This window comes from Phallusia mammillata, chromosome 1 (assembly GCF_965637545.1).
Source record: "Phallusia mammillata chromosome 1, kaPhaMamm4.hap1.1, whole genome shotgun sequence".
Lineage (NCBI taxonomy): Eukaryota > Metazoa > Chordata > Ascidiacea > Phlebobranchia > Ascidiidae > Phallusia > Phallusia mammillata.
In genome coordinates, this window is record NC_137252.1 from 24,625,246 (window position 1) to 24,641,649 (window position 16,404).

The 16,404-nt window shown below is 37.2% G+C and overlaps 1 protein-coding gene across 1 annotated transcript; it reads right to left on the minus strand.

The window, feature by feature from the left end:
* Positions 1-1,769: 1,769 nt before the first annotated feature.
* Positions 1,770-15,851, minus strand: LOC145209419 (uncharacterized). Its single transcript, XM_080079701.1, has 22 exons — positions 15,726-15,851; positions 14,794-14,891; positions 13,932-14,049; positions 13,464-13,674; positions 12,934-13,067; positions 12,575-12,771; positions 11,828-12,080; positions 11,402-11,550; positions 10,801-10,962; positions 10,208-10,361; positions 9,775-10,039; positions 7,809-7,957; positions 6,570-6,667; positions 6,305-6,422; positions 5,856-6,066; positions 5,302-5,435; positions 4,937-5,133; positions 4,253-4,505; positions 3,746-3,900; positions 2,986-3,147; positions 2,354-2,507; positions 1,770-2,165 (listed from the first exon to the last, which is right to left on the minus strand). The coding sequence occupies exons 1-22, from the start codon at positions 15,849-15,851 to the stop codon at positions 1,770-1,772; spliced, it is 3,894 nt and encodes a 1,297-aa protein (XP_079935827.1).
* Between the last annotated feature and the right edge of the window lie 553 nt (positions 15,852-16,404).

Genomic DNA, 16,404 nt, shown 5'->3' on the forward strand with positions numbered 1-16,404 from the left:
TCTAAGCTATATTAAGCTAACAAATGTGGTAGGTATTTATCAGAAGTTTGTCCATCTAAGATTTTACCTACTTAGACCCAAAGGTTTAGGTCTACCTACAGGCCTCTAAACTCCAAAACTGTGTTTAAACATTTATCAAACCTTCACCGTTATGCCTGGACCTGGTGGAGTCGGCAACACGCGAGGTGATTTTTCAAGCATCCAACGATTTTTGAGTTTATGTTAAGGTACATTATGACATAATTTCAACCATTACTTGGTGTATGTGTTTCATTTATTTTTATTTGGTAGTCTTAAAAATTAATCCCTCGTGCAGGGAGATGTCTGGTATTCAATTTAGCTTGCACACAACAAAGTTGCAACGCGAAGCCATTTTACCACAACCAGTAGCCTATTCAAAATGTCGCCGGTGTGACCTAGGTATTATTACATAGAATTCCAAAGATTTACTGATTGTTTAATGCAAATCCAGAGGTCTTACAATTAACGCATAAACACAGGTGTTACTGGGCACTTCTGTCGGTAATTAAAAATTTGTCGTTTTTTGTGCAGCAATGCTATATGGTTTTCAGCCATTTAGTTCGGATGCGCATTTTGTTTGAGGCTGGCAATCATTATCAGGATACTATGGTTTCTCGTGCTTGAAAGGGGCACATGCTGTTTTTCCGGATTTTGTTATTCCCCCTGTTTGGGTAAGAAAGACTGCTTCCATGTTTATCAAATTACACACACTGTAACCGGTCATTCAAAGTTGATTCTCCTAAAGTTTGACCCCACATAGGCTATTTGCTTTCCTGTAACTGTTCTTTTTACTGCGTTATGAAACGCATGCTATTAATAGTAGGCCTAAATAAAATTGATGAATAGTAACTTCGGAAGAAATTCGAAAAATGCGTTACCTCTGCAGCGAATGCAAAGCTGACTCCGGTTAATAACTGAGCATAGCACAGACTTAAGTATCTACTTCACGAGTTTTATTACAAGCAACATAACAAACAGGCGAACACAGATAACTTACTTTTACAAGTTCAACGTAACATCAAGTTGACGAGCGATTCGTACATTAAGCGAATAATGGCAGAATATAATATTCGCAGAATTTTAACGGTTGAAAGATAGAATCAGAATTGGAATTAGCAATGGAATGAATTTTAATGTTTGTGGTCCGGTATTTATACTCAAAAAATTCGATAGCGATCTTGATTGAACAACAGATAACAAAACTCAAGGGGAAAGAAATCCGTCACCAGGGAAATTGAATCAATACACTTGATGAACCAAAGTCATTACGCTTGATTACTCAAGGTTAATGGGGTCGACGAAAAGGGAAAAATATAAATTACAAAAAGCAATCTCGAGAAAAGAACAGATGTTTGCTGATTAATCCGGAGAGACCACGTGATTTGAACACGTGATTTGATGCACCTCCCAATGTTGTAAATAAGGCAAATTGATACGGTTGTTAATATTTATTTTCAAATTACGGAAAGTAAGCCTAAATCGGAAGCCAACTTTTGCCTGTTTTAAGAGATAAAATTTAAACATAGTTTTTGAAGTAGCCTTTATAGCTTTCATAAACTTAACATTCTGGTTTCCAGCTATGTAGGCTATATAACGGACCAATCTTAAAAAATTGTTCTGGGCCAAAAATAAGCCATACAAAGAGTTTAAAAATATAATTAATGTTGAGAAGAAAATTGCTTGAAATCTTATGCCATGAATTTGGCAATTACATTTTAATTATCTACAAAGTCTTCAAGATCACACAATCACCAACGTCCGGTAATAGACAGAAAACAAGACAACAACAAAACAGAAAAGGAAACGGCGTTCATCCCATTACCACCGCTGGTGGTAGATTCCTGTGCTAAGGTGCTGGTGGTTGTTATTCCAGGCTGCGTGGTGTTAATTCCATGACCACCTGTTGTCATGGATGTGGTTGTGATTTCAGGCTGCGTGGTGTTCATTGCATCACCACCTGTTGTCATAGATGTGGTAGTTGTCGTCATGTCGACGTAGTAGCCAGTGTTGTCCCAGAAGTCGCATGTTTCTTGCATGAAGTTGGTTTCAAGGGGAGGTTGTGGCGAGTCGAGTATGATGTTGGTCCATGGTGCCTCGGCTAGCCTGCTTGTCCTGCGCTGTTCGATCAATCCCTGGCGTATCACCTATCCAAGAAGGGATTTTTTCTAACTTACTCTGCGTTTAGCATGATAACCAGACTTGGGGTAAATAACTTTAACTCTGGTGTCTATGTTGAGAAAACTTTTTACTTGGTGATAGCCTCTTTTAGATTAAAGTTAGATTGCAAATATTTGAAAAAATACTTTTTATATAATGAAGCATTTTGACTTACTCGAGCCGCAGTGTTTACTTCTTCTGTGTATGGAGGCCAATCCACAAACTGACCGTTTGGATTGTTGGAGTTGGGATTTCCGGTTTCAGCCATGTTTGACCAGTAATATCCAAGCTGCTCCGAGACATCAAGGTCTTCTAAAGTCGGTTCGTACCTGTGGAGGTGGTTTTGTGGCTTTTAAGATTGTGTAAAAAAAGTGCAACCATCGTTGTTCTTTCAAAGTTGTCCATTGCTTCTTTATTCACTTAGCAAATCTAGCTTAGCAAGCGTCATTGCAATAACCGACGTTTCGATGGATTAAAACGTTTAACCTTTGATAATGTTTCGGGTCGAAACCTAACTTTATTGTTGTATGGAAAATATGGGTGTCCAAACAGTTGCAGTCAACAATTTAAAATATTTTCATTTCATTGTCTCAGTAGAGTTGTCATGTTAGCCACATGAATATTAAAGGAAATTCCTGCTAACAATTAGCTTTTTTGAGTGTGCTAATCGAGATGAGTATATTTTTGGACAAAAAATATAATCTTGGCAAGTTTGTATGCAAAAAGCTTTCCTAAAAATCTATGTGACATTATCATTAGATCGTATATTTGTTGTCAACTGTTATTGGAACAGCGAATGCTTCTTACCGCTGAGATTCAAACGATTTAAATAAGAACAAATAGTCAGACGAATGGGAGGCAATTCCACATTGATACGTAACATCTGATTCGTTGCATGTGGGACTGTTTGATAGATGAGTGAACGAATACTTGTACACATTCTTGTCAGTGGCTGTTTGGGATGCAAATCTGTTGAAGCAAAAGCCGATTAGTGGGTAGATTGTATTATATTGTATTTTGTTCATGTGCACCTTGACGCAACAAACATAGTCGCCTAATACACCACGGTAATGTCGCACGAAAAAAACAAGACACAGCTGCGAAAAACCTAGAAGTTGAAAATACGCTACAATAATACATATAAGGTGGGAAGAACAATAGAAAAAAAAACGCAGCAGCGGTGCCTGGTAGGTAAAACGGTCCTCATCAATATGAGATTTTGTGGCTCTCCGACGATTTTTAAAAGTAGTCTGTGGGTCGCGTCGGGCTCTTTATTGCTAAAACTCGTATTGCCCAACAAAGAAGCACTCTACTGTGATTTCGGCTAAAATCCGCGGCTATGTATGTTAGGACTACATTGCAACATGATAAAATCAAATCCATGCAAATGAACTTTTTTTTCAATATCTAGATTTTCAAAGATTGCGTATGATACATTTTAGGGCCTAAAATTATATATTCAATATATATATATAACTTATGTATATATATAATATAATTTTTTTAAAATTTTATATGTATATAAAATTATATATATATATATATATATATATATATATTCTCTTACCTAGCCATCGTTCTCACAGGACACCTGAAGAAACTGTCCGTAATTATCTTACTTAGCGGCATACGGTAATCCTTAGGGATACCTTCGGCATAACTTTTGTACTTTTCGCCTACTTCTGCACCCAGTTCTTCACCAAATGCAAATGTCAGAAGTCCCTGCAAAATTTCAACCGAGTGTTACCAATAAATTTATTAGAACCAATTACGACTCAGTTTGTAGGCTACACCGATAAAATTAAATCTGAAGAATAAGGGACGTTTAACCCACGAAGCCTGGAAAGTCTTTTTAATATATGTGTTATCTTTAAAAGCAAGACACAATATATACGCTGTTCCAAATATCGTGGCCATAACTTTATTAAAAAGAACACAGTTTAAGGCAGCGGAGATTTTATGTTTTAGTTTGCATTGGAATACTTTCCATACCGGTGGGAATTAGGTGGCACTGAGAAGTACTTTAAGCAACACTTTTACAGTATTAGTTAAAAATACAAATATCATTGCTTACATCATAAATCATTTTTGGTATGGGAAATGGAATATACGTCGGAACATAAATCTCATCTTGAGCTGTTCCCATTATAACTTGCTTTTCCGTATTCCAGTCGCCATTTCTGAAAACCTCCATTGGTTGGGTTGTAAACTCTTCACCATCCAGGATCACCCGCATGGGTTCGGCGATGCCTACAACATCTTTTTGATTCACGTAATAACCAAATAATGAGTAACTCGCTCGGACCAGTTCTTGTGGGTCAGTAGCTCTGGAAGAGCAAAATAATGTTGTGTTGCTTACTCGTCTAACCAACGATGTGCTTACAACGCCAAATAATAGACATTGGTTATATTTTAAAAAAAGGTTTTCATTCACTGCTAGCTTGCATACGTATATGCTGTCACCGTAAAACAATAAACACAAAAAAACAAAAACAAACAACATAGCGTAACCGCAGCGTTAAGCAGCGTTATCGAAAAACATACCTAAAAAGTTAAGTTTTTTTGTAATCGTATCGTTTGATTTTGATAAATTGATATTGTGCTTTTTGACCTTTGAGATATCTTACTTTATAATAATGTATCGCAAAATGAAATCTTACTTAGCCTATATTCTATTTCACCATTTTTACGGTTTAGTTCACAAAGCTAGAAATTTATTTGGACATTCTTAGCTTCCTTAACTCAATTAGCCACATACCTTAGACAAGAAATGTCTGTGCACTTTGTGTAGTTCATAATATGTGGCACCAGGGCCTTCGCCTCGTTGAGTGATTGATATTTGAACATTGCTGGGTTGCTTTGGAGGATTGCACGTTGAAACAAGGGTTTGCTCTCTGTCGACATCAAGTGGAACATCACTGTTTGGGCTCCTGCACTCTGGCCGACGATAGCTACCTAAACACAATACCATTAAAGGAGTTAAAATGTACTGTTTTTAAAAAAACGCCCTGCAAAAGTCCAAATAAACGAATACATAACTGATTTGCATATTTAGAATCAGATTTTCAAAAAAATTCACAACTTTGGCGAAAAAATTTTAGTGCGCGAAAATATGCCACCAACCTTGTTTTTGTCGCCTCCGAAGTTTTCAATGTTAGCTTGAACCCACTGCAGGGCGATTTGTTGGTCCTTAAATCCTTGGTTGCCTTTCACTACATCTCCATTTTCTTCATCGAATGCCATAAAGCCAAATATGCCTGGGTAAAATGGTTTTGGGTAATTTTTGCAACACTACGAGTTAGTGACGATTTTGCAGTGTTTTCTATCAAGTTGAAAACGTGTCCTTCGGCAGAAAACACGCTTTAGATGTACAAAACCCAAAATATACTGAATTTTGATGCTCTTTAGTTTATCCGCTTTCGAAATAGTTGAATTGGTGAATTGTTTGATATCCAAGCACTTAATAAAGCTTCACAGCCCATTTGACGTTGCGTTAGTTATGTTTTACATTCTAAATGCTGGTCAAAGACACCTTGCAATGTGTCTACAGTAAATGGTGATAAAAATTCTTTAAAAAATCAAAAGTTTAACGAATTTTCTTTTGCTTTTGTTGCATGTACCAATGTCTTCTTTTACCAACCAAACTTTTTGTTATGTATGGAGCGAAGCAAGCTTACCAAGACGATAGTTCACTCCGACAACAATCACATTACTCGTATTGCTCAAAAATCTTCCATCGTAGATGTCTTTGTTCGCACTCCCAGCCATCATTGAGCCACCGTACATCCAAACTATGACTGAAAGTCTGTCGGTAGGTGGGGCTGTTGGGTCAGATAGGTTGACATGTTTCGGTGTGTAGACATTTAAAGTCAAACAATCTTCTGTAAACTGAAAACGACGTATGTTTGTAGAATGCAAAATTGGAAAAAGAACTGAGAAATTTGGTTCGCTAAAATGTGCAAGTCACACCGCAGGCTTGAAGTTTTTGGGGTGTTTTCGGTTGCAATCCGTCCTTTAATGGCTATCATTTTACTTCAATGACACATAACCAAATTTATACAGACAAGTATTATATTTTACGTGTTGGAATGTTCGGCTTAAATGACAATATCCATGGAAAACTTACGCCGCCAAAAACAGTTCCGTTATCCGACTGACAATGCTGATAACAAGCAATCATCTCCTTGATTGAAACATTACTCTCAGTGTTCATATCACCAGTTATTGGAACCGAACGCTTAAATCTACGAAAATTAATTTGCATAAAATAGCAATCTCAGATATTTTAGATTTGAGAAAAAATAGAAAGCACAAAAAGATGCTTAGAAAAGCAGCTTCACATGTCCGCTGTAACCAAGAGTTAACAAGCGGACTGTATGTTGTATAATTACCTCATATCCCCAACAGGGGGCATTGCGTAGGGAATATTGAAGAAAGCATTTCCTTCCAACAAACTGGCTCCAGTAAATAAACCATTGCTTGTCTGCACCTGTGGGAAATGTTTGTCAGTGCAATATGCTGCAGTATAGCAGTGACGCACACACAAAGTTGCTAAGGTAATTATGCCCACTAAACCAAGGGTCGGCAACCTATTTTAAACTGCGGATCGTTTTTGAACCTGAAATTTTATCGCGGACCGGCTTTCAAAAAACTACAAATATTTAGCAATAAAAACGTCTAAATTAGTTTATCATTCCCAGGATACAGGGGCAAAATGTTTTAAAGCTTTTACCCTGAAAAATTGTACGGCCCGGCAACGAACTCGTCGCGGACCGGCGGTTGCCGACCACTGCACTAAACCATGACTTGGTCAACAAATGATTAATTAAAATTTAGCGACATTTAGCCTTTTAGCCAAAAGATCTTTGTCGACAGTTACCGGTTAACTAAAGTTCTCAAAAGTACAAATTTTTGCATGTTTGTCGCAAACCTACAATGCTATTTACAAAAAAACATTTCTTTTTGCAAACCATTACGGCGCGATTGGCGCCAAGTTTGTTTAGGTGCCGAATATCACCACGCAGTTGTGTTTGCCTTGATTTTCGTTCAAACCCATACTTGCCTCCAATTTCGATTGTAACTTACCTCTGTATTAGTTTTTTAGGCAGAGATAATTTTTTTCAGGCGTATTAACAAAATACCGAGTGTTGGTGACTTGCAAATGTACTACAACCCATCAGTCACCATAATGCAAATTTCGGTGGTACTAAATACCGCTTGTGACCGCATGTTAACGTATGCTACCACATGTTAACGCACGTAATCATAAGGTAGGAAGTTGTAAAGAACTTAAATACGTTTTTGCAAAAATTATAATTTTGCAGACTTTTAAAAGCGCTGACGGTTAGAGCAATTCGGGTTGGGTGAGGGTTTGTAATCGAAATAGTATTAGAATCTGGTCTAATTTTCCATTGTTGGGGCTTGTACTCTCATATTCCACACACCATGCGGTAACATGTGATATTTAGTGCCACCCGGCTAATTTAGTCAGAATGGTGAAGTGTTACAATACAATAATCTTAATTGAAATGGTAATCAATGACATTTACATGTAACAAATTCCTCGCGGATCAGCGAAAGGTCGCCACCCGTTATTTGGATACCGCACCCGTTGGATGTTCCCAACATACCTTTGGTCTTGTAGTTCCAACGTTGTCGTCTTTTACAGGAAATTTTGCACCAGCTTGCGTAAAATTTCCTTTTCCACAATGAGATTCATATGTTGTCGTGTTTTCAGTTCCTTCCAGATATTCTATAACTTCCAAAAGCGCCCTTTTGACTTCCGAAGACGTTGATCGGTGCGTAATGACCGCAATGAGGAAAATAAAACACACAGCAAAGCGCATGTTGTATTCTTAACCAGGGTTAGATAAGATTTTTCTGTTAAGTTTCTTATTTCACTACAGCTGCCAAAAAGATATTATCAGATACCTGCTAAACTACTTCATACATTGTCCTTTTTTGTGTTGAAAAATATCACTTTTCCCCCAAAAAATATGTTTTACACTATACAAAGAAAAAATGCTTCGAGTAAAAGTAAAAATAAAATACTTGTTCGGTTAGAAAATGACTCAATTTAGCTACTTTAAAGCAGCGGTTTTATTTCAGTTTCGGCTTTGTGCTTGTCGCACCGAAAATGATGTGTCACCGACCCACACTACAAACCGCACACCGCAAGCATTGTTACTTATTAATTTTCTTGATTACTCACCGATAAGGTGGAGCCATGTAAAGGTTCCGTTCAAACATGTTGTACGTTATGTCAACAATACAAATTAATGAGGTGAAGGTTTACCTTTAAACATGTAAGACCGTTTGCTCCGAGTAGAATTTAAAAAGTTTAGTCGGTCTTTTTCCTGTCCTTTTATTTAAAAGTGTAAAAATGAACATGTTCCTGCACCAACTACAGCTACTTTAGTCAATTTCGGCATTGATCACGTTAAAAAAATACATTTTTCGCATAGAAAATCTTGATTTGGAGTGTGATTGTGGTGTTACATTCTTCTGTGCAGCTACAGACAAGTATGAGCCTAGCTATTGTTATTGTATCTTTTGTCAAAAGTATACGATATGCTATTTTCTGTGTGTTTTATTTTAAGTTTTGTGGTTTATATATCAAATCCGCTGCAAAAACCGAAAAACGTGGACTACAAAGTAAAATCCACATTGAAAAGCTCCTGATAAAGGAGTTAAAAATAGGCCTATAATGGGGCACAGTTAGGGTAAAAAAAATGACGAAAAAAACGTGTTTATATTGTTGTGGGTGCATTTTTAAGGCAACTGAAGTTAAAAGTGTTATCCCCGTGCTTTTTCGCAAATGACGTGCAAGATGACGTAGTTCGTTTACCATTCACACTTCTAGTATCATGTTTGATCTTTGGGTTAGTTAGCAGGTCAAAACGTTTGTACGATTTAACGTCGAAAAACAGTTGTTCCAATCGCATGTGTTGCCAGGCTTATAATTTTCTATGGCATTGTGCTTAACGCGAGTAAGCAAAAAAAGATAAATCAGAAAGTGTTTTAAAGTAAATGCCACTGCTGCATGTGCATTTTTATGCACTAAACTTGCACAAGTTTTCAAACAAAAGGAACTAAAAATGCAACATAATGGTACGACTTCAGGTGAGTTTGTGTTCCCATGTATATTCCAATTCCCACACCAACAAATATTTATGGTGAGAGCTTTGAGTTTTGGAAATTTACTAATTTTTAGCATTTTTAGCAGTATTCTAAAGAGTCGCCTCAAATAGTTGCGTCGGCTACTTAACACATGCAAATAGTTACTCCAAAGCATTTATTTTAATTGCGGAAAGTAAATCAAATACACTACTACTTATACCACGGTAATATTTCTGCTATCATCAACTTGATGTACAAGTTTCCATCTACAATGCGATTTGAAGCGAAAAATAGACCGAATAGAAACAGAAGATTGGTGCAGTACAATCGGCTAACTGTTAAGGTATGAAATTGGCAACGATCAACAATGCTATCACAACCCTACACAAATTTGCTACAATGACAAACGTCCAACAACAACAGACAGAAAACAGGACAGCAACAAAATATAAAAGGAAACAGAAGCAATTCTGTTACCACCACTGGTGGTAGATTCTTGTGCTAAGGTGCTGGTGGTTGTCATTCCAGGCTGTGTTGTGTCAATTACATCACCTCCTGTTGTCATAGAGACGGTAGTTGGCATCATGTCGACGTAGTAACCAGTGTTGTCCCAGAAGTCGCATGTTTCTTGCATGAAGTTGGTTTCATGGGGAGGTTGTGGCGAGTCGAGTATGATGTTGGTCCATGGTGCCTCGGCTAGTCTGCTAGTTCTGCGCTGTTCGATCAATCCCTGACGAATCACCTGTCCAGGAACGGTTTTTTTATCTTACGATACGTTTGGCGTGATAGTCACCTTAGGGATAAATAACTTTTAACTCTGGTGTATACGTGGAGAAAACTTTTCCCTTTATGGTAGCCTCTTTTAAATTAAATTTTGATTGCACATATATGATGAAGCAAGTCGACTTACTCGAGCCGCAGTGTTTACTTCTTCTGCGTATGGAGGCCAATCCACAAACTGACCGGTTGCGGTGTTGAATGTAGGGTTGCCGCTTTCGGCCATGTTTGACCAGTAAAATCCAAGCTGTTCGGAGACTACAAGGTCATCTGGAGTCGGTTCGTACCTTTAGATTAGTTATATGTATATGTATAAGCTTATATATATATATATATATTTTTATATATAGTGTATTAATTTCTGTGTGGAAAGATAAATTGTGGGACTTGATTTCGATGGTGACAAAACACTCCCAGCTACATTAATTGTCCTTACAGAAGAAACCCATATATGTTGAAAAACCTCTTTCATAGAAAGTGTGACAGTGCAAATAAACTATAAGCATGAGCACTTTACACAAATCACTTCTTTAGAAAGAGAATCCAGATTCATAACAGCTACAACTTATTAATCTCTTTTATTCAAAACTCCTGACAGCAGGATTATATGTTGACTCATTAATTTCAATTTGTTGTAACGTACTTGGGTTTGCATGGTATCTAGTTTGCATGGTAATGATTTTAAACGAGCAAAGCTTTTTTGCCAGAACAAGTACTAGTTCCTACCGTTGGGACTCGAATGATTTAAAGAGAAAAATGTTTTCTGACGAATGGGCGGCAACTCCACATTGAAACGTAACATCGGAGTCGTTGCACGTGGGACTATTTGATAGATGTGTAAAGGAATACATGTACAAGTTCTTGTCAGTTGCTGTTTGAGATGCAAATCTGTTAAAACGATAACTTATTAGTATTGTAGTTAATAGTTCCTGCATAATAAACGCTTTTTGCGGCGATCAACCGTGTTTTAAAAGTACAAACTAAATAAAGTGGTTAAATATATTTAGCAAAAGGCCAAAAGTTACCGCTTTTTGGGCAAAAGAAGAAAAACCAATAACTATACAGTCTTCTAGCACAGGGGTCGGCAACTTGTTTTACACTGCGGACCGGTTGGAAACTTGAATGTTTTTCACGGACCGGCCTTCAAAAAGCACAAATGTTTAGCACTGAAAACTAATTACTTGTTACAACTTCTGATTCAATGTGAACCTTGAGCAAGTTTTATGCGGCCCAGAAACAAACTCCCTACGGATCGGCACCGGGCCGCGGCCCAGTGGTTGCCGACCACTGTTCTAACACACACAAAAATTATATATTTTTGTCTCACCTCGCCATTGCCCTTACTGGACACTTGAAGAAACTATCTGTGATCACCATGCTTAGAGGTATGCGGTAGTCTTTGCGTTCAGCGTACTCGTCGTACATGGAGCTCACAACATTGCCCAATTCGTCACCGAACGTAAATTTAAGAAGGCTCTGTAAACACGCAAACAAATATAAACAATGTTTTACCAATTTTTAAATTTGAGATACAGTAAATCCTAAACAATTTTTTACACTAAAATCAAAGCATTTTGTGTTATGTAGGCCTACCTCACGATACCAAACGCTACCCACAGCACAGTGCACAGAAGGTTATTAACATCTGCAGTTTGAGTTTAGTGTAAAAAAATGTTTACATCCGTGAGTGAGTTAACAAAAGAACTCAACGAGTCAAAACGTTGTTATTTTCTGTTGTGCAAACAAAACTTACATTGTATAACATTTTCGGCATACTGACGGGAAAATACGTCGGAACATAAATCTCATCTTGAGCTGTTCCCATTATAACTTGCTTTTCTGTATTCCAGTCGCCATTTCTGAAAACCTCCATTGGATCAGTTGTAAATTCTTCACCATCCAGGATCACCCGCATGGGTTCGACGATTCCTACAATGTCTTTCTGCTTCAAGTAATAACCAAGCAATGAGTAACTTGCTCGGACTAGTTCTTGCGGGTCGGCGGATCTGGAAGAAAAAAATATTCTTGTCACAGAACTTGAATGAAGGACAATGCAAAATGTATGATTTTTCATATTTTATTTTCTTACCAAACAGCTAATTAACAACGCTGCTGGCAATAACCTACCAGAATTTCTAAATTATCAATTACCAATCCATTAAAATTGGTCTTTAGACTGGGTTATTTACACTCAAATAGTTAAAAGAATGAACTTATAGACAACGCTGTAAAGATTACGTTGCAGAAATAGTGAGAAAATGTTGACATTGTTATCCTATATTTTTTGGTTTTAATATTTCGTTTCGTTTTCAAATCCTAATTTCAGAGCGTTCTATTTCCACATCAATTGTTGAATTTACACGACAAGATAAAATGAGTTTCCGTTTGACGATAATTAGGAGATAAGTTACCCCTCCCTATCATTTTTGGTTAAGGGGACAAAACTGGTGAAAAGACTTCTATTTATTCTTAGAATATATTATAATCTACTGAAACATACCTTAGGCAAGATATGGTGGTACATTTCGTGTAGTTCATAATATGTGGCACCAGGGCCTTCGCCTCCTCGAGTGATTGATATTTGAACATTGCTGGGTTGCTTTGGACAATTGCTCGTTGAAACAAGGGTTTGCTCTCTGATGACATCAAGTGGAACATCACTGTTTGAGCTCCTGCGCTCTGACCAACGATAGCTATCTGAGAAAATTACAACACAGATACAAAATATATTTTTTACATAGCAAAAGTATTTGAGAGGATTGCGTGTGGATAAAAAACCGAATTCGATATTTCAAAGCCAGTTGGGTCGTCCCACTTGGTAATGTAACAAGTGATTTTAGGTTGAAAACACTTTGTGACCTTGTTTTTGTTGCCTCCAAAGTTTTCAATGTTATCTTGAACCCACTGCAAGGCGATTTGTTGGTCCTTAAACCCTTGGTTGCCTTTTACAACATCTCCGTTATCTTCATCAAATGCCATAAAGCCAAAAATGCCTGTGTAGAAGTTAAAACGTTACAAGTTAAAAATAAAGTCATGTACGTTTTTAGTCAAAGGCAAAGATATATCGTTTGACAAAAAAACGCGCTTAAGACATACAAAAACGCGTATGTAGAATATGTCGCTGCTTTGTTCTCATCTTTGTTACCCGCTTTAGGTACCATTGCTAAGTTGTAAGTGGTCGACAACCCTTGTAACATGTGCTATCCGACCTAAACTTCACGAACCCATTAACTTCGTTTGTCATATGTAACCCCAATGGTCGTCAGAATACAAGTTTTATATTAACAAAGTCGTGTATATTGAACGTGATAAAATTGTCAACATAGACACGTTTAAATATTGATTTTTTTTGTCCAACCTTTGCCACGTATATTTTCCAAAACGTTTACCTAGACGATAGTTAACGCCGACCACAATCACATCACTAGTGTTGCTCAAGAATCTTCCATCGTAGATGTCTAAATTAGCACTCCCTGTCATCATTCCTCCACCGTACATCCACACAATGACTGGAAGTCTGTCGGTAGGTGGGGCAGCCGGGTCGGAAAGGTCGATATGTTTCGGTGTGTAGACATTCAGTGTCAAACAATCTTCTGTAAACTGAAGCAAGTGGATTTTTTTAAATACATTAACAGACACAAAGGGCCTTGATATGCTGAAAGTAATTCAAATCACTTCGCGCGTTGAAGGTAATTCTTTTCGGTCTACAACCGTTTTTTTGCGGATTGTAGTTGTACCCACTCGCTTTAATAACAAGTAATCAAGCCTAAATAGATTTTCAAAATTTATGCCATTAAGCGGTTTGTCTTTATAACTATAAGTGTTAGAAACCACGATCAGCAAGTTATTGAACTTACGCCGCCAAAAACAGTTCCGTTATCCGACGAACAATGCTGATAACAAGCTATCATCTCCTTGATAGATACATTAAACTCAGCGTTCATATCACCAGTTATTGGAACTGGACGCTTGAACCTTTGAAGAAACGTTTGCATTATGAAGAAATCTCAAGTAGTTAATAGAAAATCAAGCCTTAGACAAAGTAAGAAATTTAAATCAAGCCTTAGACAAAGTAAGAAAAAAATGTTCCTGTCTTAACATAAGCTTGAATTTTGTTTTTTAGTACGCCAATACTATTTAGGCTTTACGTTGCCCCTCCAACAATGCAAATTGAACGTTAATTTTAGATTCAAACGTCAAAGGCGAATTGTTAGTACGTTGTATAATTACTAGAGATGTACCGAATATTCGGTTTGCCGAATTTATTCGGCCGAATCGGCCACTTTTCCAAAGAATCGGTTTCGGCCGAATAATTTGTTGCGATTCGGCCGAAACCGAATCTTTTACGAACACACATTTAAAGCGTTAAACGTGACTTTTCTGCTTATTATCAACGAAAATCGCGTCAATCATTATATTTTTAACACATTGACGCTTGTCCCACTACAGACAAACAATCAGTGATTCTTTGTCGGGTTGGCAATCATGCTTGAGGCAATGTTAAACCCCACAGAACTGAAATAGGGATGAAACACAACCATTCTGCACTAATTGCCTGGTAGATAAACTTATGTTTTCATGTCAAACGCGTAGGGTACGACTTCGCGTGACGTCATAAACGATTCGGTTGATTCGGCCGAATTTATTCGGCAAAATCGCCGAATATTCGGTTTCGGCCGAATCGAAATTTAGCCGATTCGGTACATCACTAATAATTACCTCATTTCACCAACAGGGGGCATTGCGTAGGGAATATTAAAGAAAGCATTGCCTTCCAACAAACTGGCTCCAGTAAATAAACCATTGCTTGTCTGCACCTGTGGGAAACAATATTCGTTTTATACACGATGCTTAAGACAATGTTTAATATTTGTGCAAGTGCTAACTGGTAAAACCTGAAATGATGTCAATTACGATTGGACTTTAAATCTTAACATTTGATTTTGAATCAACAAGGACTCAACTAAAAACAAACTTAGAAAAATGTTTTAATTGAAGTTTGAATTTAAAAGATAATATGAATTAAATTTCGGTTTAAATGTTGAATAAGAAAGGTCGTAAAAAAGCCAATACTTGAGGTTTTAACCGGTTAAAACTAGTTTTCAAACTCTTCATGTATTTATGGTAGTACAAACAAAGTTATGCGGTTTCGAACTGTTTTCCATGTGTCCATTATACACCGAATTGTGGCTTTATTCAAGTTCACCTTATTTGTCATGCACTTCAGCAATGACGCATGTGCAACGCTGCAAACATTAATCAGCACCATAAATTATTACCCAGTTCGCCTAAAAACAATGCGACCAATTAGGACTTTCTTGCGGCAATTTGTCCATTGTTTGTCGACGTTTTACCAAGTAAATACTTTGTCACATCAATCCTGAATAAAGCTATTCTTGTTTGCCAACACAAAGCAAATACAAAATACAAGAGTACCTTTGCAACCTTTGCAAGACATTGCACCCCGATTTTCTTTACATTTGTTCTAGAGTTTAAAGTGGGCTTTCGTTTTTATGTAATGTACTGTTGTATTTTATTATGGGTTAAAAAGTAAATGCGGGGACTTTTGTCAAAAACCTATGCATTCACTGAGTTTCGGCCCCTTGTTGCTGCTTTTTATAAATATTTCAGCTAGACGTTTTTTACCATACCTTTGGCCTTGTAGTCCCAATATTGTCGTCTTTTGCAGGATAGCTTGCCTCAGGTCTCGTGACGTTTCCTATTCCACAGTGCGATTCATATGTTGTCGGGTTGTCGGTTCGTTCCAAATATTTCATAACATCAAAAAGTGCCCGTTCGACTTCTAAAGACGTAACTTGGTGCTTTGCCACCGCAAAGATGAAAACGAAGAAAACTGAAAATCGCATTTCGCCTACTTTTTATGATTTAGTGAAAAATTCAACAATATTCTTATTTCACTGTAGCTGTCAGAAAAATATAATAAGGTAGTACAAAACTATAAAAAGTTGCATTCTTCTAACGAATTCATATCTATTGACCAATTTTAGGACTAATCAACGTATAGTAAGTACAGGATTGTGTACATTTTTGCACTTTTAAATAAAACTAATAAAAAACTAACGAGCAAGCCATGTCCAATCTCCAGTGGCTTGCCAAATCGAGGTGGTGGAAACCGTCTTCTTATATGTGCACAGCATGTTTGGACGAAACCGTTACATAGCTTCACCTTATCGGTAATCAATTAAATGAATTAATAAGTAACAATGCTTGTCGTGTTAGGTGGGTTTTGTTAGTAGTTGATACATGATGGCTTTTCTGGATGAACAAAGGTAACACTCTTCGATGCAGTAATTAGGGCTATTGCCTAAA

Coding starts and splice junctions, on each gene's coding strand:
- LOC145209419 (XM_080079701.1), bottom strand. CDS start 15,851: ATGAAATATTTGGAACGAACCGACAACCCGACAACATATGAATCGCAC. Junction 6,067..6,304: donor ACGGAACTGTTTTTGGCGGC/GTAAGTTTTCCA, acceptor CGTCGTTTTCAG/TTTACAGAAGATTGTTTGAC. Junction 2,508..2,985: donor AAATCGTTTGAATCTCAGCG/GTAAGAAGCATT, acceptor CCACCTCCACAG/GTACGAACCGACTTTAGAAG.